The 25,196-nt window shown below is 45.4% G+C and overlaps 1 protein-coding gene across 1 annotated transcript; it reads left to right on the top strand.

Annotated features, from left to right (window-relative positions):
* Positions 1-89: 89 nt before the first annotated feature.
* Positions 90-25,196, top strand: LOC130479590 (eosinophil peroxidase-like). The gene is made up of 16 exons (XM_056851985.1): positions 90-189; positions 1,322-1,514; positions 1,780-1,955; positions 2,044-2,176; positions 4,991-5,120; positions 5,248-5,454; positions 6,602-6,962; positions 8,080-8,240; positions 12,325-12,583; positions 14,936-15,106; positions 15,222-15,459; positions 17,869-18,080; positions 18,944-19,108; positions 19,478-19,636; positions 21,238-21,334; positions 25,112-25,196. Exons 1-16 carry the CDS (start codon positions 90-92, stop codon positions 25,194-25,196), a joined length of 2,847 nt encoding a protein of 948 aa, XP_056707963.1.

Raw genomic sequence — 25,196 nt, 5'->3', positions numbered from 1 at the left:
CTTATATCCGTATTCGCCTTTCATACTCATCTCACCAATGCAGGTAATCAGCACATTGCATTATTACAGCAACTGAGCTCTTTGGTGTCATGTTTGGAGGAAGAGGAACACTATCCCTGTACTCTGCTGCACAAGGAGATGGGCTAATGAAAAATCAGCCTGATGTGCCCATGATGCAGGAGCATTCTGGTAGAAAGCAACCTAGAGGAGTGGCACAGTTATGTTCTAGTAGCCACTAATGGGGCATTTCTATGTCCTCTATTATATACTGGAGATTCCAGGATGAAATAATTTAAGAGCAAACTTGAGAGCTTTTCAGCACCAAAGTTTGTTTGTTTTTTTCAAACTTCCTACTGTCAAATAACTCTTTCCATGCGCTGCCCAAAAACCTCTGTTCATCTGCCATGGAACATTACAGAGGGTTCACAGGAACATTTTAGGGCACACCCCCACGTTCAAGCCTGACACTGAGCAACCTTATTGGGCCTCACAACAACCCTTTGCTGGGCGATCCATGATCGAATCTTCTCAGTTACTGGAAGAAAACGTAGTTGTGTGGCCCCCTGCAGCGCTGGCTTGTAGCACCACAGCGGCCACTCAGCTTGGCTTGCTCTAGGGCCTTTCTCATTTCTCAGTCTAATCCTGACAGATAACCATTTTTTGTCCATCTGTGTTGCTTCCAAGGCTATTAACTGTGTGTGTGTGTGTGGCTTGATAAAATGATGCAGGGTTGGAACTAAACCCCTCTCCCTCTTTGCACGGCACAGATTTGAATTGGGGCCAAAGACAACTACCCTTTACTTTTAAAAAACGCTGGGAAGAATCATGAAGGATCACCCAGCATCTTTTCGACTTTGAAGAGTATCCCTAGAACACACCAAATGCTCCCTGTACAGTGAGTGATCAGATCCAAGGAACTGAAATGAAGATCAGATTTCAGGGAAGCTTATCTACTGAAGTTTGCTTATTTCTTGTGTTATTTTGGTTGGCCTTAATAAAGAGATTGCTTGGCTTTTATGTTTGGCTTGCACTATGACTGATGTTATCACTGACAAAGCTCTGATAGTCCTGTTTTCTGGAACACAGCTTGAAAACCACTTTCCTAGGCTGTGCCACAGTTTGTTCTGGTGTCTGGCCACACCAAGAGACATCAACAGATGCCAGAGTGATATATTAATCTTTACCCAAAGCCAAATGTCTTGTACTTTCTTCAGATGCTTATGTTAGCTAATCTGTACGTTTAGGTGGTTGATAACCCTGCAAATTAGGACATGGATCCCTGTATTTCTTTGCTTTCTGTTGACTACTCTCTTTTACCCAGCCTCAGAAAATGACAACCACTGTGAAAGCTCATTGGTGAAGGAGGCCCTGGAACGGGCAAAGCAACTAGTCTCTTGGGCTTACTACCGCTCTAGAAACAGGTACCAGCCTCCTGGGATCGAAGCAACTGTGAGCCAGTTCTTTTTCTACTCCTCCCCCATGCCCCTGTCTAAGAATCCCAGAGAAGTAGCAGTGTCAGTCTGATACTGCAAGATTGAACTGTAGCCCCTTAAAATTTATTCCAGCAAGTCAGAGCTCGCTTCATTCCTTTCCAATGCAAAGTGAGCTCTGACAGATGAAAGGTTGTACTGGAATACATTTTGTTAGCCTTGAAGCCCCCCCCCCCCCCCGGGACGTTCATGCCCTTGTTTCGTTGTACTGCCTGCTTACCCATCCACTCCATGGAGCCTACGTCCCAGGAGTTTTCAGCCTGCTCAACCTTTGATTCTGTAATCACAGGGGGAAAGCAGCACTGGCCAAAGGATCACTGAGCGCCAGCGACCTGCTGAGCCTCTTTAAGCACCCAGAGGCTGAGACCAACGTGGCCGTTCAGGCAGCCGAGCTGATGGACACAGCCGTGGAGCTCATTCGGCAGCTTGTTTACACTCAGGAGAAGCGGAACCGCAATGTAACAGGTGTGCGCTCCATTCTTTTCCTGACAATGCCCGAAGCACCAGCTCATGGCTCTCTGGAGTAGCTCCTTTCTCCCTTTTCTTCTGCAAGGGATCCTAAGTGGCCGTGATCTCTCCACCTTGGCGAAAGTGACTGGCTGTGCTGCCCAGCTCCGGCCCATCAAGTGCTCAAACTCCTGTTTAGCTGATAAGTACAGATCCATAGATGGAACCTGCAACAACAGGTAAAACTGGCTCAGATCTACAAGTTAAGGCGGTTCCACATATGCTGAATAATGCACTTTCAATCCACTTTCAATGCACTTTAACAATTGTTTACAAGTGGGTTTTGCTGTTTCACACAGTAAAATCCATCTGCAAAGTGTATTGAAAGTGCATTTTTTGGCATGTGTGAAAGCACCCTTAGACTTGTAACTGGCAAAAAAACCATTGGCCAAATTATAACCATAGAGAGAAACTCATCAGCACTGGCTTTGTAACTAATTGAGTAGATATGCAGAGTGGTAACTGAGGCATAAAAGCTGTTTCACACACCTTGTTTTCCACGAGTGGTTGCGATATGCCAGAGCACTTTATATATAGTGTCATTTGAAAAGAGAATACTGAAGAGTCATGGCTACTTTATTTACCAACATACAAACTGGGCGGGGAGCGAGCAGCCCAGAAGATATTGATACTCAGATTCAGATTCAGACACCTTTATTGGCATAGAAAGGACACTGATATAAAATAACAATGGTACAAAGATTTATAAAAACACTCCATCCTACAAACATAACAATACATATATCCAACAGGTGACTATGAGCTACAATAGACCCCGGCACTCTATCTGATGATGGAGCCCCGTGCTTTCAAATAACCTAGGTTAATTTTATACCATTTACTTAATCGTTATTCTTTTGTTTTGTTTTGATGACAGCCATCAGAAACTCTGCCACATGTTCAGTGACAGAGAAGAAAATAGACACCACTGTACAATTATCAACAGATTTGGAAATTAGTACAGGAGCGAAACACTACTTAAACAAAGTGCAAATTATTTTATAAATAGCTACATGCAATTACATACAATATGAGACATTATTTACAAAAGGACCTACAAAAAGTCATTCATAAATATTCATATTTTCAAATGTCCCAAAACCGAGTACAAATTCTTCTTCGGCAGACTAATGTCATGTAGTACAATGGATGCCAATAATAATGGGATACGGCCGTTTCAAATTCTTGGCTATTTAACCATTCTTCTTCAGTCCTTCCTATTCATATAAATAATTTAAAAATTCAAATCACAATCATGTTATCAGTCATAAATAGTGTTAATCAATAAATATTCAAATAAATATTCCAATAAAATTGCTTACAGAAGGCATCTTGCAAAATTTTCTACCTATTTTTCACTTCCAGATTGTAGGTTATAATATATGTCCCGCCACGGGTAACATTCTGATGCCGGTCCCAAAAAGGGTAAAGAAGCTCAGTGTGGAAATACCAGTAGTATGATTTACTTGTTGCTAAATAGCTAACCGGTGTGTGGAAAAAAAGGGGGGGGAATTCCCGTATGTATCAGCTGTTTGAGAGACGTTCTTCCTGTCCGGTATTTAAAGAAAACATGATAAATAATTGTTAATTGTTAAATAGCCAAGAATTTGAAACGGCCGTATCCTCCATTATTATTGGCATCCATTGTACTACGTGACATTAGTCTGCGGAAGAAGAATTTGTACTCGGTTTTGGGACATTTGAAAATATGAATACTTATGAATGACTTTTTGTAGGTCCTTTTGTAAATAATGTCTCATATTGTATGTAATTGCACATGTTCAGTGACAGCAGGAATCTTGTCCTCAAGTAAAAATTTAATGATATAACGCGTTGTATTTTCTGAAGGTGTAATATGGGGATTTATTAATTCTAGACTATAATTATGGTACAGGGGACAATGCAGAAGAATACGTTCAACTGGTTCTGGTTTTGCCATCTGGCAGGTACAAACTCTTTTATTCCAGGGTATGCCCCTGTATCTGCCAGAAACTATAGCAGATGGGAATATATTTAATCTAGCTAGCATGAAGGCCCTTCGCTGGAATGGGTGAGTTTATTGATAGTCATAAAGCAGTAATATTCCCCCACCCCCAGGAACAGCAGTAACTTTGCAGGCCCAGCAACTCCCCCCCGACCCCGCTCAAGCTGAAGATAGTGAGGCCAAAGAGACCCATAGCGTATATTTAGGTCCCTAAAACAATCCCACAGAAGATACAACATGGAGTGGAGAAGAGAGAAATGTCAGTACAGCCCTTCAAGAAGTACTTAAACTGATTATGTGTTTGTTAACAGCTTCCATGTGTGCAATAAATGCTTCCAGATGATTCAATAGTTTCACACTAGACCCTAAAGTATGGGGTATTGCCATCAGAGGAAAAAAATGCACACAGCAAAAAAAAAAAAAAAGAGCCTCTTTTTAGGATACACAGACCAAGCTTACGTAGACAGGAACCACATAAATGCCTATGGATACAGTGAGAAAGTAAAGGGAAAGGAATGAGAGGCTGCAGGTGGATATTGCACAATTGAGAGCTTTCCCATTAAGAAAAAAAAATCCCTGCACCTACAAAGCTAACATATTGGAGGCAAGGCTAGGCCTAGGCAAGAATTTTCCTTCTTGGTATTTTACATTTTTTATGAATGGGGGGTGTATTCAGTCATGTGATCCTCCAGCTATACTTTTAAGTAGGGTTGCCAACTCTGGTTTGGAAAGTTCTTGGAGATGAGGGGAAGGAACTCAGCAGGGATGTCCCATAGAGTCCACCCTCTGCAGCTGCCATTTTCTCCAGGGTAACTGATCTCTGTAGTCTGGAGATCAGTTGTAATTCCAGGAGAACTCCAGCTCCCAGTTGGAGATTGTCAATCCTACTTTCCAGTGGTACAGTCAAGCAATGGTTTTACCATACCTTCTATGTATGCAAATTAAATTGCCGTAATACCATTTTCTGGAATTTGGATAATGAGATCATATTTTTCCCTCTCCCTTACAGGAAGAACCCTCTTTGGGGAGCAGCAAACACAGCTTATGCCCGCTGGCTCCCGGCAGACTATGAAGATGGGTTCTCTGTACCAAAAGGGTGGAATAAACCAAAGGTCTATAACGGCTTCCCGTTACCTTTGGTATGTGGACCATGGATTCTCCTGTGAATGGTGTTGATGGTTTTAAATGAAAAGGAAACACATTTTTAAAAAAACAGAAAACCTGAAAACTCACTTTCCCTTTCATCGCTTATCTCTGTTCTTTAAGGTGCGTCAGGTATCCCATGAAATCTTGCATACACAGAATGAGAACATCTCCCTGGACAGTTCCTATACACACATGCTGGTGGAATGGGGCCAGTGGATCGATCATGACATGGATCTCACACCCCAGAGTGCCAGCACAGTCTCTTTCATGGATGGAGTAGATTGCTCCCATGCTTGCATTAACCGGAATCCATGTTTCCCTATCCAGGTAACAAAACAAGGCAACATGGGGCCAAACAGCAGAACCTGCCATATTCCTCCTGTTTCATAGTTAGGGTTGCCAGCTCTGGGTTGGGAAATATCTGGAGATTTTGGAGGTGGAGTTTGAGGAGGGTGGGGTTTGGAGAGGGGAGGGACTTCAATGCCATAGAGTCCAGTTGCTAAAGCGGCCATTTTCTCCAGGGGAACTGATCTCTGTCGCCTAGAGATCAGTTGTAATAGCAGGAGATCTCCTGCCACCACCTGGAGGTTGAGCAAAACAAAAACAAAGGCACCTCCGTGCCTATACCAAATAGGTTTGGAAATTAGCACGGGAAAGTGGTACACAAATGCACATAAACAGGTTGCAAAAAACACGTCTATAATGAGTAATGAAGATGGAAAGAACAAAACAAGTGTACAACATGAAAGTTTAGCAACTAAGTGATTGGTTATATACAAATGTACAAGTAAGCATGAAACAGTCTATTGGTGTGTATCTGGAGGCAAAAAGTCCTCTTCTGAGTTTCAAAATTAATCAGTTCAGCAGGATATCCAATAGTAGGTATAAATCCAAAAGCTAGGGGATGGTCGTTTCACATTCGTTTCTTCAGCCCCACATTGCATCATTCATTTTGTAGTAAGTCAATTACATATACAAGTCCATTTCAATTCAACATTCTGCAGCAGCACTGTCAACAGGTTCCCAATGGGATACTAGTGTAGTAAACTAGTATCTTTACCACACTAGTATCCCATTGGGAACCTGTTGACAGTGCTGCTGCAGAATGTTGAATTGAAATGGACTTGTATATGTAATTGACTTACTACAAAATGAATGATGCAATGTGGGGCTGAAGAAACGAATGTGAAACGACCATCCCCTAGCTTTTGGATTTATACCTACTATTGGATATCCTGCTGAACTGATTAATTTTGAAACTCAGAAGAGGACTTTTTGCCTCCAGATACACACCAATAGACTGTTTCATGCTTACGTGTACATTTGTATATAACCAATCACTTAGTTGCTAAGCTTTCATGTTGTACACTTGTTTTGTTCTTACCACCTGGAGGTTGGCAACCCCATTCATAGTAAGCATCTCTTTGTACTGGTAGGCAACAGGGCATTCACCACTGTGCTTCCCTTGTACCAGATCCCTGCCGGCGACTTGCGTCTGGGTGAGGGGGAAATGGAGTGCCTGCCCTTTATTCGCTCCTCCCCGGCTTGCGGCAGTGGTGAATCCAGCTTCCTCGTGGGACCGCTGCAGCCTCGAGAGCAACTGAACAGCCTCACCTCCTTTGTAGACGGCAGCATGATATACGGCAGCTCGGCCTCACTGGCCAGCAAGCTCCGCAATCGCTCCCAGGAGCTGGGTCTCCTAGCTGTCAACCAGGAGTTCTCCGATGGCGGCCTCCCTCTTTTGCCTTTTGCCAAGAGGAAATTCCCAAACCCTTGTGCCTTGACGCGGAACTCCTGTCTTGCCAATGTGTCTGACATACCCTGCTTCATAGCGGGTAAGCAAGAGGCACCTGCATTGTTGTTGCTTGCTACTCCTTACAGGGTGGCTAGATGAGGTCTCCTGGTCCTTCCATGGTTGCGGAGGAGACTTTGGCAGGTCCCGTTTTTCTCAGCCCTGCTTGGCAAGCTGCACCTACCGACTTTACCTCTTCAACTGTAATGCCTGAAATTATTATATACTATGGGAAATATATTTAAACGTATGTTCTCATGTTCAGTCTGCACATTTGCAGTTATGAAAATACTAAGCCCAAAATGTAAGGGCTGGTTTAAAATGCTGTGTATTCATATGCACACACACCTGAGGACTCTTTGAAAATGGTGGCATCCACAACTAAGAGACCAAGCAAGCACTGTAATCCGTTGGTGCTTGCTTGGTACGGCCTATTACCAATAGAGCTTCAGAGTTACCTATTACTTAAGGAATGTGTTTTGTACAAGACCTAGCATCTGCTTAGAGACAGCTTCTACCAATCTCTATACACTATGTTAATTAAAGTAAAAAAAAAAATAACCAATGTCTAGCAAGTCTAAGTAATTGGAACATCCCTAACCAAAAGTTATAATTGGGGTTGCAATCCTTTGTTCGGGGTGCGAGCTGTCCTCCGCTTTTGGGAAGCTCCCACCCGGTATGTATTGTTAAGCTTAATAAACTGTTCTAAATTATCAACCTCTTCCTGTGTTATGGTTATTAGGACTTAAAACCATTTCACAGTCATAACACAACACCATTGTGAAAAGTGCCGGCCTCTCCTTTTCTGCCTCTGCATCCTAGGCTGTGCAATGCCAAGCAGCGCTAGGGCAGGCCCTTTGACCGTCTATGGGTCTGTGGCGACGGTGTGCAGAATGGTTGTAGGAAGCTTGTATGTTTGATGCTGCAATAAGTTCAACAGCACCGACTGCTGGCCAGAACGGCTTCTTTCCCCAGAATGGATTCTGCTGGGTCCATAACAGAGCTCTGTCGGAGGCTCTTCAGAAAGCCAGTTGTTAATGTTGGGGGGAATGAGGAGGCTGAGAAGCATGGCTTCGGTCCTGCTTAAAGCTTGCAAGGGGCATGCAGTGTTTTTCCCCTTATTTGCCGTGTACATTAAAATGAAGTCTCTTTGTTTCCAGGAGATTCGCGGTCCAATGAGCATTTAGGAATGCAAGTCCTACACACAGTGTTTCTGCGGGAGAGCAACAGGATCGCTGCTGCTCTCCACCAGGTCAACCCCCAGTGGAGTGGGGAGATCCTGTATCAGGAGACACGAAAAATCATTGGCGCATACCTCCAGGTTAGAGCATCAAGCATAGCATGGCCTCGTTCTTGCACTAGTGGCCTTTCACGGAGGGCCATATACCTGATGCTAAATAACGGATCCCCAGAGTGGTACCCTTGCTTCTCATGGTGTCCACCAGTGTGCTTCCACATGCCATTTTGTGGTGGTGCTTGCTGCTGTTCTGAAATCTTCAAAAGTGTTCACAGGCTCAACAAGATGGGGGACCATGGTGCTAAAGGTATCTCAGTCACCTAAATGGAGTTTCCAGCAGGCCTGGACAAAAAGGCTCTGTCCCTTTAATAGAGACTTCATATGTGGAAATGGACAGCTGAACCTTTACGCGGCATTCAGTTAAACAACAGTATCTGGTAAATAACATGCCATTAAGCCTCCATTAAAGTGGTAGGACATTTTTCCCCTCCGAGCAGTTGGCAGCCCTGCATGACACAAAATGACATGAATCTGTTTGGCTCCCTGCTGCCATGTCTACTCAATTAGTAAATTGCAACATTACTTTTTGTGAAATATGTATCCTGCCTTTCCATTCATATGCTCGAAGCAAACAATAAAAATCAAAGTTGTATCAGTATCAAATAGCAGGGCCGGATCTGGGAGGGTGAGGGGGGTAGGTGCCCAGGCTGGCAGTAGGAGGTGGGGTAGGCCCAGTTGCCCAGAAAGATGGCTCGTTCTTCAGCATGCGCACTGCATTCCTCCAATTAGGCTGCTGCTGGGAGGTGGTGGGAAGGGAGAAGGAGACCCTCAGAGGGGAGTCACAGCCCTTGATAAGGCAGAAGCTGCAACTGTTAGTTGGGCTAACAGTCATGCTAGGAAAAGTTGAGGGCAGCAGGAAAAGAGGAAGACCCAACAAGAGATGGATTGACTCAATAAAGGAAGCCACAGCCTTCAATTTGCAAGATCTGAGCAAGGCTGTCAAAGACAGGACATTTTGGAGGACTTTCATTCATAGGGTCGCCATGAATCGGAAGTGACTTGACTATGGCGAGCGAAGAGGAGGGGGAGCTAAAGGTTCCTGAAGAGATGTTCAGTGATGTCAAGTTCTATGCATAATGGAGATCAGGTGTAATAGCAGGAGATCTCCAGCTAGTACCTGGAGGTTGGCAACCCTAAGGAACAGGGGAACACTTGATACTGTGATGTCAGGACAAGAGTAAGTTCTGCTTCAACTGATGCATGGAAGGAAGAGTTCAACAGACCGCTGGTATTTTGAGAAGCAGCGTGGCACCCTTCATGTGAGTAAGGCAACCGATTTCAGTTTGGAAAATTCCTGGAGATTAGGGGGAGGGTGGAGTTTGGGCAGGGAGGGCCACACAGTCTGCCCTCCAAAGCTGCCATTTCGTCCAGTGGAACTGGTCTGTGTAGTCTGGAGATCAGGTGTAATTTCAGCAGAACTCCAGAGCCCATCAGGAGGCCGGCCACACTATGGGTGTCATTCTGTTGGGCCTGAGTAATAATGAGAGTCGGGTTTGCCTTGTCCTCTCACTGTTGTTATCTGATAAGAGCTGGTAACACTGGAAACATTCACTCAGGTTAACACACACAGATATGTTTGTATAAAAGCACTTCTAATCTCAAGAGGCCTCTTGTGAAGATATGCAAGAACCGCAAGGCAATGTCTAGGTCAAAGTGCATCTGGCAAGGAAGTGAACACCTGCAAATAATTGAGCTTTCTGTTGGGGCAGAAACTATGCCTTCTATAGTAGGTGCTTAATGTGAGGGATAACAAGAAATATTACCAAGATAATGTTGGGTGAAATGCAATTACACCAAATAGAACAGCCTCCAAGGTTTAACAAACAGATTTGTTAACTGGATATATGCCTCATTTCTCCCTACTTGCACCAAGAAATGTTACCTATGACCTAAGAGTGTAGGTATGTTTGTCAACTAGAGTTAATTTACCCCTCACTAACTGGGATTCTAAGGCTGGATTAAACCCTGGTTAAGATCTTGGTTAGGAGCCCCGTGGCGCAGAGTGTTAAGCTGCAGTACTGCAGTCAAAAGCTCTGCTCATGACCTGAGTTCGATCCCGACGGAAGTTGGTTTCAGGTAGCCGGCTCAAGGTTGACTCAGCCTTCCATCCTTCCGAGGTCGGTGAAATGAGTACCCAGCTTGCTGGGGGTAAAGGGAAGATGACTGGGGAAGGCAATGGCAAACCACCCCGCAAAACAAAGTCTGCCTTGGAAACGTCAGGATGTGACGTCACCCCATAGGTCAGGAATGACCCCATGGGTGCTTGCACAGGGGATCTTTACCTTTTCAAGATCTTGGTTAGTGGAAGGAGGAGTAATTCCAGTTACTCCGTGTGTCTGCATTCGTATGTCATGGGTAACTGGAATTAGTGTTTAACCACAATTCTTGGTGTGACAAGGGAGGCATGAGGTGTATCCAAGAACCTGGTAACCAGCTGGGTTCATCATGTCCATTTTTCCTTCAACACAGTTACATGTGATATTGGAATACAATTTGAGAGAAAATATAGACATTAAACTTCTTGGTTCTCAAAAATGTAGGTGTTTGTCTTTTTAAAAAAATCAGAATCAAGCAGTTAACCTATACAGTATTGTTCTCGTGATGGTGAAGCTTTTGACACTGACTAGCTGAGCCACTATGATAAGGAATGTTCAAGGACACTCCAAGTACACAGGGCAAAAACATTCAGAAAGTTTGCAATCCAGTTGGTTTTAGTTACTTTGTTCGTTCGGTTGGTTGGTTTCGGGAGAAGAGAAAGTTGCCAGCCTGTCTGGGTTTAAAATATCACCCAGTCCCTAGAAAAAGGAATTGTTTTATGGAACAAGTGAGGCTTGAAAAGAGATATAGGGAAACCATGATGATGATGATGAAAATAAGAAGAAGAGCTGGTTTTTATATGCTGATTTTCTCTACCACTTAAGGAAGAATCAAACTGGCTTATAATCACCTTCCCTTCGCCTCCCCACAACAGACACCCTGTGAGGTAGATGGGGCTGAGAGAGCTCTAAGACAACTGTGACTAGTCCAAGGTCACCCAGCTGGCTTCATGTGGAGGAGTGGGGAAACCAACCGGGTTCACCAGATTAGCCTTCGCCGCTCATGTGGAGGAGTGTGGAATCAAACTCGGTTCTCCAGATCAGTGTCCACTGCTCCAAACCACCACACTGGCTCTCATGAGGCTCTCATGAGGCAGATAGATCAAGGGAAGAGAGTTGAGGAAAGGTGCAGAATTATTGATGTACTGTGAAAAAGAATCCTAACAGAAGGGTAGATAGAAACAGAGAACCAAGATAAGGAAGAGGAGGAGGTAGGGGCATAAATGAGACAAAGGAGTAATTTAAGGAAATTATTATTAATTTAACAAGTAAGTAAACGTTTGTGAATGCAAATGTAGGTATTTAATGTATATGTTTCTAACAATTCATAGAAGCTAGAATGCCCAAAGTCATACGACCTATGAATTATTCAGTTTCCTTTCCCTCTTTCTTTCCCTCTATCTTTTCTTTTCTTTTCTTTTCTTTTGAATCCCCATCTGAAAATTTGGCAGTCCCTACTAGTGAAAAAGGCTGGCTACGGCCCTGCACATGTATGTGTGTATAAAGTGCCATTAAGTCACAGCCGTCTTATGGCAACCCAATTGGATTTTCAAGGCAAGAGACTAACAGAGGGGGTTTGCCACTGCCTTCCTCTGCATAGCGATCCTGGTATTCCTTGATGGTCTCCCATCCAAGTACTAACCAGGCTCGACTCTACTTAGCTTCTGAGATTAGACGAGATCAGGCTAACCTGGGCCATCCAGGTCAGGGCAGCACTGCACATACTGGGTGGTAAATTCTCCATAGTGTTTGGCAGGATGATGCTGATGCAAGCAACCAGTTTACAAATTGTGACATGCATGTTTGTGATACATCATCACTTGGCAAATGTTCATCCTTATTTACCCAGAGTGGCAAAGTATCTTTCCCTCTTCCTTTTCATGAAATTTCTCCCTCATTGTCTCCTGTATTTCTTTATTATTAAGGCATTGGCTAGATTAAAAACAAAAATTTCACAGGACATAAGATCACGTTAAGGCATGTATTTTCCTCTTTCTGTTTGATTGCTGTAGATTATAAACTGGAGGGACTATATCCCAAAGATCCTTGGCCCAGAAGCCACCAAGGCCTACCTGCCTCCATACTCTGGTTACAATGAGTCTGTTGACCCCAGCATCTCCAATGTCTTTGCCACCGCTGCATTTCGTTTTGCTCATGTCACCATCAATCCTTTCCTTTCCCGTCTGGATGAAAACTATGAGGAGAATCCCCATCACCCCAGCATTTCTCTTCATCAGTCTTTCTTCTCCCCATGGAGGATCATTGAGGAAGGTACAGAATAACCACCTCTCAGGGGAGGGGGGGAAGACATAATCCCATAGTTAACATCAAAGGATTTGTAGATGGGTGCACACCCAGCAATCCCTGCACACCAAGGCTTGTAGGAACCCACCCAGTAAACCAGTTGATCTCCAATGGCCAACCACACGTGAACCATCAGTTACATAGAAACTGTACAACAATTTTCCAAATGTATGAATTCCAGAAAAATGGCTTTTTGGGGGGGGGGGTCCATGCTGTTGTTCTTGTTGGTGATGCTAAGGCAGGGGTGGGGAACCTTTTTTCCGCCAAGGGCCATTTGGATATTTATAACAGCATTCGCGGGCCATACAAAATTATCAACTTAAAAATTAGCCGACTAAGCCCCAAGCAAGCAGGCAGGCATCCAACCAGTGGCACACTTGCCCACCTGGTGGCACAGGATGGTCTGTTGCACCAGCCGGGCATAGCTATCCAGCCACACGCCAGAGTTGCTCCTGCTCCGCATGGTCGGGGCTGGATTCTACAGCCGGATCCTGCTACCTCTGCCTGCAGGGATGAAATGAGGACACACTGGCTAAGAACACCCCCCCCCCCGCACGCGCATTCTGGCCCTGCCTCCTTTAACCCCTCCATTGTCACCACTTCCGCCCTCTTGTAGTACAGAGGGAATACGTTTCTCCATGGCCCAGGTGGGAAAGGGCTAACACAGTTTCTTGGGCGGTCCTAGCAGCTCCATAGCTAACGACTCTTCTGCAAGGGGAAAAGGTTCCTTTTCTCAGCAAAACAAACTCACATATGCCTTGAATAGAGGCTATTCCTGTCTGCGGGAGGGGGTGGATCACCAGTCTTAGATCCTTCTGAGCTAGAGATCTGCCAGGACCCACGAAGGGCCAGACCAAATGATTTCGCGGGCCTTAAATGGCCCCCGGGCCTGATGTTCCCCACCCCTGTGCTAAGGAGATGAAATACAGTGAGCTAAGAAACCAGTGGGTGTATGATGCTCAGCATGGCAGGATGAGAAGTCCTGAATTACAGCTATACAAGACTCATGGCTCCATGGAGAATGCCAAGAAAGAATTGTTTCCGCTGTGATGACATTCAGAGGTGTGGAGAATGTGTGCTACTTGTGTGAGCCATTAATTTGCTCAGATTCCATTTACAGCTATGCTACTTGTGAATTCTGTGCGTGGCTACAGTCAGTCATTCACATGTTCTCATAATGTACGCTTCTGCTTAGGGGTCCCTCTCGTGTTATTCTAGTATGGTTTCTGCATACATTGTAAAGGTAATGGTCAAAAGCTTTAATAATAATTAAGTCCCCAGTGAGTTGCAACTGACTAATGGCAACCCCACATGAGGCTTTCCAGGCAAGAGATGAGCAGAGGTGGTTTGCCATTGCCTCCCTCTGCAATCTTCCTTGGTGGTCTCCCATCCAAGTACTAACAGTGGCCAACCCTGCTTACCTTCTGAGCTCAGGCTAGTTTGGGCTCCTCAAGCTGCTACAGGCTTTCAGAAAAGGGCCTACACTGCAGCCATGCTGTAGCTCTTCCCTGTACCAAAGTGGTCCATCTGAGGTTTGGAGTGAGGCCAGATGGCAGAAGGGCCATTTGGCCTGGACCTTAAGCTTAAAGGGGGCCTCAAATGTAGACATCTGATATTATTATTTTTTGCATTTGATAAGTTTCACAGCTTGTTTTTACGCACATCATCATGTATTATAATTTTTCATTTTTGTTATGGCTGTGTGTGTGTGTGAAAGTCCTCCAAAATGTCATGTCTTTGATAGCCTTGCTCAGATCTCGCAAATTGAAGGCTGTGGCTTCCTTTATTGAGTCAATCCATCTCTTGTTGGGTCTTCCTCTTTTCCTGCTGCCTTCAACTTGACTGTCTTTTCCAGTGACCTCAAAATCTGGAAGTGTCCTGGGCCTCTCTGGCCCTCTGAGATGGCCTGGTATGCATATGTATTTGATTTGGATGTGAGTATCTATGTGTGTGTGTAAAGTGCCTGCAAGTCGCAGCCGACTTATGGTGACCCCCTTTTTGGGGGGGGGGGTGTTTCATGGCAAGAGACTAACACAGGTGGTTTGCCAGTGCCTTCCTGTGCACAGCAACCCTGGTATTCCTTGGTGGTCTCCCATCCAAATACTAACCAAGGCTGACCCTGCTTAGCTTCTGAGATCTGATGAGATCAGGCTAGCCTGGGCCATCCAGGTCAGGGCATGGGTATCTATACCATGATACAAAATGTGTGAACAGTGAAAAGTCATCCTTGCTCTACATTACAGAGCCTTGTCATGAGGAAGATGTACATAGCTTTGTTTTAACTGAGTTTGAAGTTCCCAATTTTATTTTCAACCTTAGGAGGGATTGATCCTATCCTGAGGGGAGAAATATTCAGCTGTGCAAAGCTCCAAACACCCACTCAGATGATGCCAGAGGAGCTGACTGAGAAGCTGTTTCATCCCAAGAAGGCCCTGTCTCTTGACCTGGCCGCGCTGAACCTGCAAAGAGGCCGGGACCATGGACTGCTAGGTATGTGATATTACCCAGAAGCACCTAAGAGGGGATGGTATCAATGGCAGGTCGGACACCTCCCCTTAGAATTATGATATGAGATTCAAATGCCATCTTCTGGTGCTGCCTGCAGGTTACAACTCCTGGAGGAAATTCTGTGGTCTTCCAGAGGCTCACAGTTTCTCTGACTTACAGCATATCCTCAACAGCAGCTACCTGGCTCACAAACTACTCAAGCTGTATGGGACACCTGAAAACATTGATATCTGGATTGGTGCCATAGCAGAACCTCTCCTCCCTAATGCCCGAGTCGGAGAACTTCTTGCTTGCTTGCTGGGAAGGCAGTTCCAGGCCCTACGAGATGGGGACCGGTAAGGGATAGCACAGCTGCTGTTAGTGGTTCCCCTCAAGTGACTTCCCAGAGGGCTGTGTTCAAATACTGTTTATCTCTTCGCAACACAATGCCGGTTATTTTAAAATGTGCTCCATCCCTGCAGAGGGCAGCAAAAGTGAATCATTCTTCATGGCTAGAGACATTTAGTTAAAGTAAACCCCCCCAAACAAAACACTGGAAAAATAAACCTATTACTTAAACACTTTTGTTACCATGGAGTAGAAGGGAAACTGCTGAAGGCCTGTGGGTATTTCTGGATGCACACAAGAGAGAAGTAGTCTAGAGTACACATCACTTTTCCTTCATAGTGGAGCCAGCACTGGAAATATTTTATATCTGAAAGCAGTCTAGGGATGTTTCTGAGGAGGTTGTCTCAAAAGCAATAAGTGGGATAACAACTTTTCAAGCCCGTCAGGGACTTAGTGAGGATTGCTTTTCTGCAGCTGCAATAAAAGAGTCTCCTCATCATTAGGGTTGCCAGGTCTCTCTTCATCACCAGTGGGAGGTTTTGGGGCGGAGCCTGAGGAGGGCGGTGTTTGGGGAGGGACTTCAATGCCATAGAGTCCGATTGCCAAAGCGGCCATTTTCTCCAGGTGAACTGATCTCTATCGGCTGGAGATCAGTTGTAATAGCAGGAGATCTCCAGCTAGTACCTGGAGGTTAGCAAACCAAAAAACAGCAACAAACTGCAAACAATTCAAATTTATGCTCAATAAAGCATATAAAGATACATCCTGTATCTGGTGCAATAATGGACAATGTCCAAAGGTACATACACGGCCACAATAAGGATAATATACAGTCCTAGAATATTAACTAGGAAAGTGTCCTTCTCTTCAAGAGGTAAGGTGATAAGTCATTTCGACAGAAGTCCGGTTTCCTTTCTGTTTCGGCTTATGCTGACAGCCTTCCTCAGGGGCCAACGCTAGCTGTAAATTACAATGCGGTTTGTTGCTGTTTTTTGGTTTGCTAATTATCTTACAGCACGCTAACTTTGGTTTACCACAGTACCTGGAGGTTGGCAACCCTACTCATCATATCCAAAGGGCCACGTTTTCAAGATCACTCAATAAGGGCTTTAGATACCTTTAGTCACCTCACAGTGTTCCTGGTCCAGATTGCTTGAGAGGATCCCCCACCCCCTACCCTGTCAGTGCAGATTTATGGGTGAAGTGGGAAACTTGCATACCAGGTCAGTGTTGATGTGTAGCAACATAACTAGGGATGATGTTTGCTCTGAATAAATTAATGTTGAGTTCAAATGGGTGATTACCATTAACTTTAAAGGATGTGTCTTGTATAGAGTAGCCTTAGTAGGTTAGTGAAGTATGACCTGCATTTGGACAAGTGGGGCAGAGCATGCTGACATATATTAAACACATTGTTTGTCTTTCGGGGAAATAATAGGCATTGTTTTTGTTATTTATTTTATTCTGCCCCACAGGTGTGCATGGTGCTTCTAAGTATTTTATAGGCTTAAAATAGTTCCTAGCCTTCAATCTAAAATTGTCAGTGGGAACGCAGTAGAGAGAAGGAAGGGAGAGATGAGGGAAGCAAGGGATGAATGTGAAAATATGCAGACCTCGTTGTCTCTGAGTTGATAACGTGTGTCTGGATGGCTTCAGGGAGTAGGTGAGGCTTTACAGGACTGAATGCTCCTTTAAAAAAAAAAAAACCTTCCAGCAGAAGGAAAACTAGCATATCAAAGGGAAAGCTACGGGAGAACCCTTTTGCTTGATATCTAGTTTTCTATGTGTAGGGGTTTTTTTGTGGGTAGACCCATATACAAATTCATCCCAGGTCTAGGAAGCAGCAAGCCAAAGTGGGTGGAATTATGCTTGGGGGATCAGGCATTAACAGGTGCTGTCATTCTGCATCATGCAATACCTGCCACACAGAAGTCCTAATTCTGCTTTTGTCCCTGGCTTGTTTCTGGTAGTCTGCACAAAGGGATTGCAGAATGTGCTGATTTACATTAACATTTTGTGCCCCTATTAGAGAATTGGTGGGCTTCTCAACGTGTAGGCATCATCTGCATGGGGATTTTGAAAGAATCCAGAGATGAAATGCACATGCATGCCATCGCAAGTACTGTTGTGGTTTGCTGGAAGATCCTGGCAAGCCACATAAAAAAGGATCATGTAGGCCTTCGCTGTACAAACTGTGCTTCCCCGTTCCAAAGTGTGGGGAGGTCGCTTCCCTAAGACTCTTGTTTTGATTCTGCTTTAGTGCAGCGGTGCAAAAACCTACCATGAGTGCGACAAATGTATTGACTTCATTTGTAGCCCTCATTTCTCACTTAAACTCACTGAGATAAATGAACTGGCTGCATCCTTATGTACTGATGCAAGGGTTCTGGCTTCCCAGTATGGCTTTGATTTTGCAGATTCTGGTGGGAGAATGAAGGGGTGTTCACTCCTCACCAAAGAGAAGAGCTGGCCAAGGTAACCTTGTTCCAGATCCTCTGCCAGAACACGCACCTCAGCCACCTCCCAGCAGATGTCTTTTCAAGCAGTCACTTTCCGGATGACTTTGTATCCTGCAAAAGCCCTCAGATTTCAAGAGTGAACCTGACAGCATGGAGAGAAGACCCAACAGGTAGAACCTGACAGGGGTGGCTACAGGTCTTAAGACCAATGGGTAGCCAGGAGTGGTCCCAACTTCACAGCTGCACAAATCATAGCAAACTTTCTCTTCCCTATCTAATTCATTCAGCTGTGGCTCTGCTGGCACCCATGGAGCACAACTCTCTGGCACTCATTTTAGCTTCATGGGTGCCAGCAGAGTGTAAAGGGGCCAGGGTTCCATTCTCCCCAGTGCTCTTTCCATCAGGAAGTGACCCCAGTTAATGCCTATGTTGATGCAGGAGCCTCTGGGGCAAACCCCCCCCCCCCATTTCTTGGTAGAAGAGCTCCTAAAGCAGCAGCAAAGTTCAAGATTCTCTTGAGCTCTGCTTTCTCTACTGTCCTCAGACACTTTGGGAGAGGGATCTCATAGTTCCAGTTAGGGCGGGCCTTCTGTTGGGTCCTGATCCTCAGCAAGTGCCTGACCAGGGCATCCCCTGAGGTTGACCCTGGAACCTGAAATGCCAGTTTATGAACTAGAGGGAAAAGCCAATTCTCAGCAATGTGCAGGCTTATGCAAAGCGTCTGGGTTTTGGAGAGATTATCTTTTATGTATTGTGTCACACTGTTTTGGTAGATAGCAACTTAAAAAAAAAACTTTTTACTGGTGCCTACAAACAGAGAGGCAACTATTTTGTGTTCTCCTTCGTACACTCATCTCAATGCAAACACACTACCGTCTCATGAAGACATCATCATCTTTATTTTTTCCTTAACACCCCTTTTTTGTTTTGGAAGATATAATGTATCAAACCTACACCTGAGAAGTACAGTGTGGTCTTTAAAAATTATCCACTTCCTGAGAAAGCCGTTTGTTGCATTCTCTGATCGCCACAGGTACACCATGCGGTCCAGTCCCAATGGTCAAAGATGCCTACTTTGTACGCTGCAAATCACAGGTGTTCTTTGAATGCCAGCAAGGTTACACACTGGAAGGTCCTTCCTCTATCGCCTGCAATGCTGAGGAAAGGGAATGGAGCACCATCTTGCCTATTTGCCAAGGTGAGATCGACTGTAGAAACAGTAACAAGGGGACAATCTGTGGCCTATGTCACACTTTTAAAAACCTTTTGGTCCTCTCATTTTCACTTCTTGTCATGACTTTGCTGTGTTTTAACTAATGGTCCTTTCCTTGTCCCGTTATTGCTTCACTGTCCACTCTCCTCCACACTTTGATTGCAGTTCACGGTCTCAGTATATTTTAAGCATGTTTTTAAGGGTGGTAGAGACCTTGTGCCAGTTTGGGAACAAAGAAGGCTCTTTTTTTTTTTTGTCCCATCTCCTCCTCCTGCCTTTCAGCCTCTCTTTTCATTGGTGGGCAATGCTCTAAGAGTTCTTTTCTTTTTCTCTACCTTCCCCAATGTCGTTTAGACATCAATGAATGTGAGCCCAGCCGGATGAATCCATGCCCCTCCTCGCTGGTTTGTGTGAACACCCCAGGGGGCTTCAAGTGTGTCTGTGAGGGTTCCCTGGCTCTGTCTCAAGATGGCACCACTTGCATCAGTAGGTTTGAGGTCAAGCGGGCGTGGGGTATGCAAGCTGGCAGTTTCGCAAATGGTGGGCTGAAGGATAAGCAATGACCTAATTTCTACTCTCTCCTCCTGAGGGGTTAGAAGGAACCTAGGAGTCTCAGTGAATAACAAAATAACCGTGAGTCCATGCCACCTTAAAAGGCTGACAAATTTATTGTGAGGTAAGCTTCTGTGAGAGCCAGAGGCCGCTTCGATAGATGCATAAAGTGGGTGAGAGTACCTCATTCAAGTGCCTTTCCTTCCAACTTCTCCTGTGTGGCAGAACATGCAATGTCACCATTTCACAGGACAACAATATACTATAATATATAAGAGCATCACTGGTTGGCTGTTCCCTGACTGTTCTTCTAGGGGAAAGTTGCAAGGGCTACCTTGCTGCAATTGCTAACCTACTTAGTTGAGCAGGACCCAGTATTGGGGTTGCTTTATGCCAAGGGTGGGGAACCTTTTTTCCGCCAAGGGCCATTTGGATATTTATAACATCATTTGGATATTTATAACACCAAGGGCCATAGAAAATTATCAGCTTAAAAATTCGCTGACCAAGCCCCAAGCAGGCAGCTGCCCCAGATGACCCCCCCAGTGCAGGCAAGCAGGCAGGCATCCAACCAGGGGTGCACTCACCCACCTGGTGGCACAGGGTGGTCTGTTGCACCAGCTGGGCGTAGCAGTCCAGCCACACACCGTAGTTGCTCCTGCTCCGCATGGTCGGGGCCGGATTCTACAGCCGGCTCCTGCTACCTCTGCCTGCAGGGATGAAATTAGGACACACTGGCAAAGAACTCACACACACCCTGCACATTCTGGCTCTCCCCCCTTTAACTGCTCCATTGTTGCCACTTCCGCCCCCAGCCCTCTTGTAGTACAGAGGGAATACGTTTCTCCATGGCCCAGGTGGGAAAGGGTTAACACAGTTTCTTGGGCGGTCCTAGCAGCTCCATAGCTAACCACTCTTCTGCAAGGGGGAAAAGGTTCCTTTTCTCAGCAAAACAAACTCACATCTGCCTTGATTAGAGGCTATTCCTGTCCAAGGGAGGGGGCGGATCACCAGTCTTAGATCCCTCTGAGCTAGAGATCTGCCAGGACCCATGGAGGGCCAGACCAAATGATTTCACGGGCCTTAAACGGCCCCCGGGCCTGACGTTCCCCACCCCTGCTTTATGCATTCATTTTGGAAGAGAGTAGCCAACTCCAAACATGGCTGGGAGCAAATCTGCAAAGCCAGATACACTTTTAAAAAAATCATTACATTTATTTTAACAGCGCCAGCATAAAACAGCTGTGGGGCCATTTCAAGCTGATATGTTATGCAGAACTGGGTTGGAAAAAACAGACATGCTATCCTGTTCCACACAATCTTCTCTCTTAGTGGTGAACACAGAGACAAAGAAGCCCCAAAGTTGCCTTTGGACACTGTAAATGACGAATGGTTTTGTTCAGAGTTCCTATCAACCACTCCACTGTCTTTCCTGCACTAGCAACAGAAACCCTAGCAATACAATAGCACATGGGGGACCTAGTTTTCCAGGCGTCTGTCTTTTTGGTGGGCTTGTGGAAGGTATGTGGGATCCACACTAAATTCTTTGTTTCCTGTTCTAGAGGCTCCAGGTTCTACTGCCACTACAGTGGCTATAGCAACAGCTGGTATTGCTGGAGCAGCCTCTTTTATCACTGTAGTCGTGACGCTACACAGAAGGTATGTTTGAATTAACTGGTGATAAGGTCTTCTCTCGCTTTCCTTCACATCTGCTTCTGTGGCTTTCCCTTGGAAATAAATGGATTTCATCCCAGCATTTTTGCACTTCCTAGCCCAACACTCTCGGGTTTCATGCAAAGGGTTCTTGCTTATTCTCTCTCCTTGTGTTGAAATTCAGAGGCATGAGAAAAGGAAGTATAGATCACCCAAAGTTTTGTCAACACTTCCTTAGAATGGGCCAAAACTGCTTCCAGGTGTGAAGCAAATAATACTGTTGCTACCTATGTTCTATCCAATAAGTCTGCTTACAATGACATTGATTTCGGTGGAGGTTATTTTTGGTGTGTGTGTTCAGCCTTTAGATACTTAATGATCTTATGGGAGGCTCTCCCTAGTGTAGGATCCAGCCACTAACTGACTGTTGTTTTATGATCTGCAAGCCTGGGCCCACTTACTCTGAAGTAAGTCCGCTTGGACTTACAGAGGCTTATTTATTTATACATAAAACAGCACTGACTGGGGAAAATGTGACCCTTAGAAGATTGGAGAAATCAGAGCAACGCAATGAAGAATATAGATGCCTGCTGTCTGTCTATGTAAATAGGGGCTCTTTAGATATGTAAAGTATATACTTAAGGGGTCTGTAATCCAGAATCCCATTTCCAAATGTTTCCTTCAACACTACTATTTAAGCAGGTTTGGGATGTTGCTGGATGTTACAGGGCTGTGTGTGTGACTTAGGGTTGCCAGCTCTGGGTTGGGAAATACCTGGAGATATTGGGGGCTGGATCCTGAGGAGGGCAGGGCTTGGGGAGGGGAGGGACTTCAATGGGGTATAATGCCAGCGTTCAGCTTCCAAAGCAGCCATTTTCTCCAAGTGAAGTTATCTCTGTCTCCCGGAGATCAGATGTAATAGTGGGAAATCTCCAGTCACCACCTGGAGGATGGCCACCCTAGTGTGACTGCTTTTCCCCAGACACAGCTTTCTCTTTCCCTGTTACAGTGCAATCCTGGGCATATCTTCTCAGAGGAAAGCTGCATTTTGTTGAGTAGGGCTTAGTGCCGGGTAAATGGGCAGGGGAAGAACTATTAGTTGACTCCCTCCTACTGCTTCTGCTGTTGCACACGCCATTCTTTGCTCCTATCTATTCTTTGCCTGCTATGCTTCCTCCTCCTCCTCATTTTAATGCAAAATATGGAGTGCCACAGTGAATAAAATATAGCCCTGACCTGGCTAGCCCAGGCTAGTCCGATCTCTTCATATTTCAGAAGCTAAGTAGGGTTGACCTTGGCAAGGGTGGTGACGTGGAGGCAGGCAATGGCAAACCACCTCTGAACCTCTGTCACCTTGAAACCCCCACCAGAGGTCACCATAAGTCCGATGTGACTTGAGGAGCCACCCAAACACACACAAAAAGGGGCAGGAGTCGCAAGGCTGCATTTGGGGCTCCCCGGCGGGCTGAGTTGCCAGGTGGGGCTTCAGCCTTGCTCCTTGAGGTCTGGCCCTGATGGTGCCTCTGCTTAGCACCTTCCACATGTTCCTCAGCATGTGCAGTTTGCACCTAATAGGGACGAGGCGTATTCAGAAACCTTTTGCAGGGTACATCGGGAAGATCTGCTTGGTCTCTGGACTGGTAGAACTGTGTATCATGTTGGTTCTATTTCAGACACAATGGACTGTCTTTGTACCACTGCAGTGTGCTGTGCATGGAAGAAATGTTAAAGACCAAAGCCATTCATTCTTCTTTCATTAAAACTGCATGACATAATATGACTGAAGATCATGGCTCAATGTCAAAAAATTCTTTGCTGTTGCACAAATCCTTTTTTTAATTTACAAAGAGAATACTCACATTGACATCTGTTTATTTCCTTTTTATTAAATGCTTTCCTTAATAAATAATACAAGTGGGACCTGCAAGAAACTTGCAGAGAGGGTGGATCCTTCTCCCCCGCCCTTTACTTCCTTCCCTCTTCCCCTTTCTCTAACAATCTTCCCTCTCTTTCTCCATCTCCCCTTATCTATCAACCTACCCCCATCTCTTTTGCCCCCCCCCACCCCTTCTCCATCATTCTACCCCTCCCTTGCTGCTTTCCACACCTACCCCCCCCCCACCCTTGGCATGCCATTCACTCCCCACATTTGCTGCTCTCCCCACCTCCTTCCAGCGGGCAGGTGGTGGTCTTGCTGGCTTGGGGGAAGAGGGGCAGTGAGGACTTCCTTCCTGGCTCAGTAGGGGAGGGCTTGGGAGACTTGCAGAAGGTAGAATTTTGGGGGGATTCAAACCCCCCAGTATATTTTTTTATTATTTCAGATTTTTCTGAAAGCCTGGGGGTCCCTCAAGTTTGCAGAAACATCTGTTTAGTACAAGTGTGGCCACGATCCATGGTTTTAGATATCCAAAGATGGGGGCACACCTTTGAAACAGTATATAATTGAACTAGAGGGACTAATGGTCTGACTATATAAGGGAGCTTCATATTCCATGTATGCCATAAAGAGCTTTATGCTTATGAAATGCTTTACAAGTTGTAAATTCCATTGAGTTCAATGGGACTTATTCCGTGGTAAACCTACATAGGATTAAACAAGTGCAGTGGGTGGCTAGCCCGATCTTGTCAGATCTCAGAAGCTAAGTAGGGTCAGCCCTGGTTAGTATTTGGATGGGAGACAGCCAAGGAACACAGAGGTTGTGACACAGAGCCAGGCAAGTGCAAACCATCTCCTAATTTCTCTTGGCATGAAAACCCTGCGGGGTCACCATAAATCAGCTGTGACTTGATGGCACACAAAAAAATGGCTGGATTAAATTTTGTCAGTCTTTAGTGGGGTTACTGGACTTGTACTGAAAATCAAACCAGCTTACAATCACCTTCCCCTCCCCACAACAGACACCCTATGAGGTAGGTGGGGCTGAGAGAGTGTGACTAGACCAAGGTCACCCAGCTGGTTTCATGTGTAGGAGTGGGGAAACAAATCCAGTTCACCAGATGTTCTTGCTGCAACAGACTATTGTGGCTACTCTTTTAGAACTGTTATGCATGGGATTGCAATCTTAGATTTATTTGTCCCTGTGACAAACCTGTGAAGCAGCTCACTATTATTCTCACATTCCCTAGGAGAACAGATGTCCAATTCTCTCTCTCTCTCTCTCTCTCTCTCACACACACACACACAATAAGACGTACACAAGGAAACCAGCCTAGGTCAGCTTCAGCATGGGTCACTGAGCTCTATGCTTGGGGATCAGATTTCACATAGGAACTTTCTCTCTAGACCAGCGTTTCTCCGGACCAGTGAGTCTTTTTACAGTCATCTTTCCGCAGAGCAAATGCATTTCACAGCAACCTGCTGCAATTGTCTCAGATGTACCAGTGAGTCGGCAAGTGAACTGATGCATCCCTATTTCTCCAACTACCAGCGTGGTGTAGGGATTAAGAGTGGTGGTTTGGAGCAGTGGACTCTGATCTGGAGAACCAGGTTTGATTCCCCACCCCTCCACATGAGCAGAGGACGCTAATCTGGAGAACCGGATTTGTTTCCCCACTCCTACACAGGACGCCAGCTGAGTGACCTTGGGCTAGTCACACTCTCTCAGCCCCACCTACCTCATAGGGTGTCTGTTGTGGGGAGGGGAAGGTGATTGTAAGCTGGTTTGATTCTTCCTTAAGTGGTAGAGAAAGTCAGCATATAAAAATGAGCTCTTCTTCTTCTACTCGAGCATCCATCCCCTCTGTGCCCCTTCAGCATGGATGACTTTGCAATTTGTTTCCTAGATGGCTCCGGAGCAAGAAGAAAGTGTCCATTTCCAGCTGTCCTCTGGGCTGCTCCAAGGAAGCCCCGAAGCCTGACACAAGTTGA

The sequence above is a fragment of the Euleptes europaea genome, chromosome 6, assembly GCF_029931775.1.
Source record: "Euleptes europaea isolate rEulEur1 chromosome 6, rEulEur1.hap1, whole genome shotgun sequence".
NCBI classification, from domain to species: domain Eukaryota; kingdom Metazoa; phylum Chordata; class Lepidosauria; order Squamata; family Sphaerodactylidae; genus Euleptes; species Euleptes europaea.
This window is presented reverse-complemented; position numbering and strand designations above follow the sequence as displayed.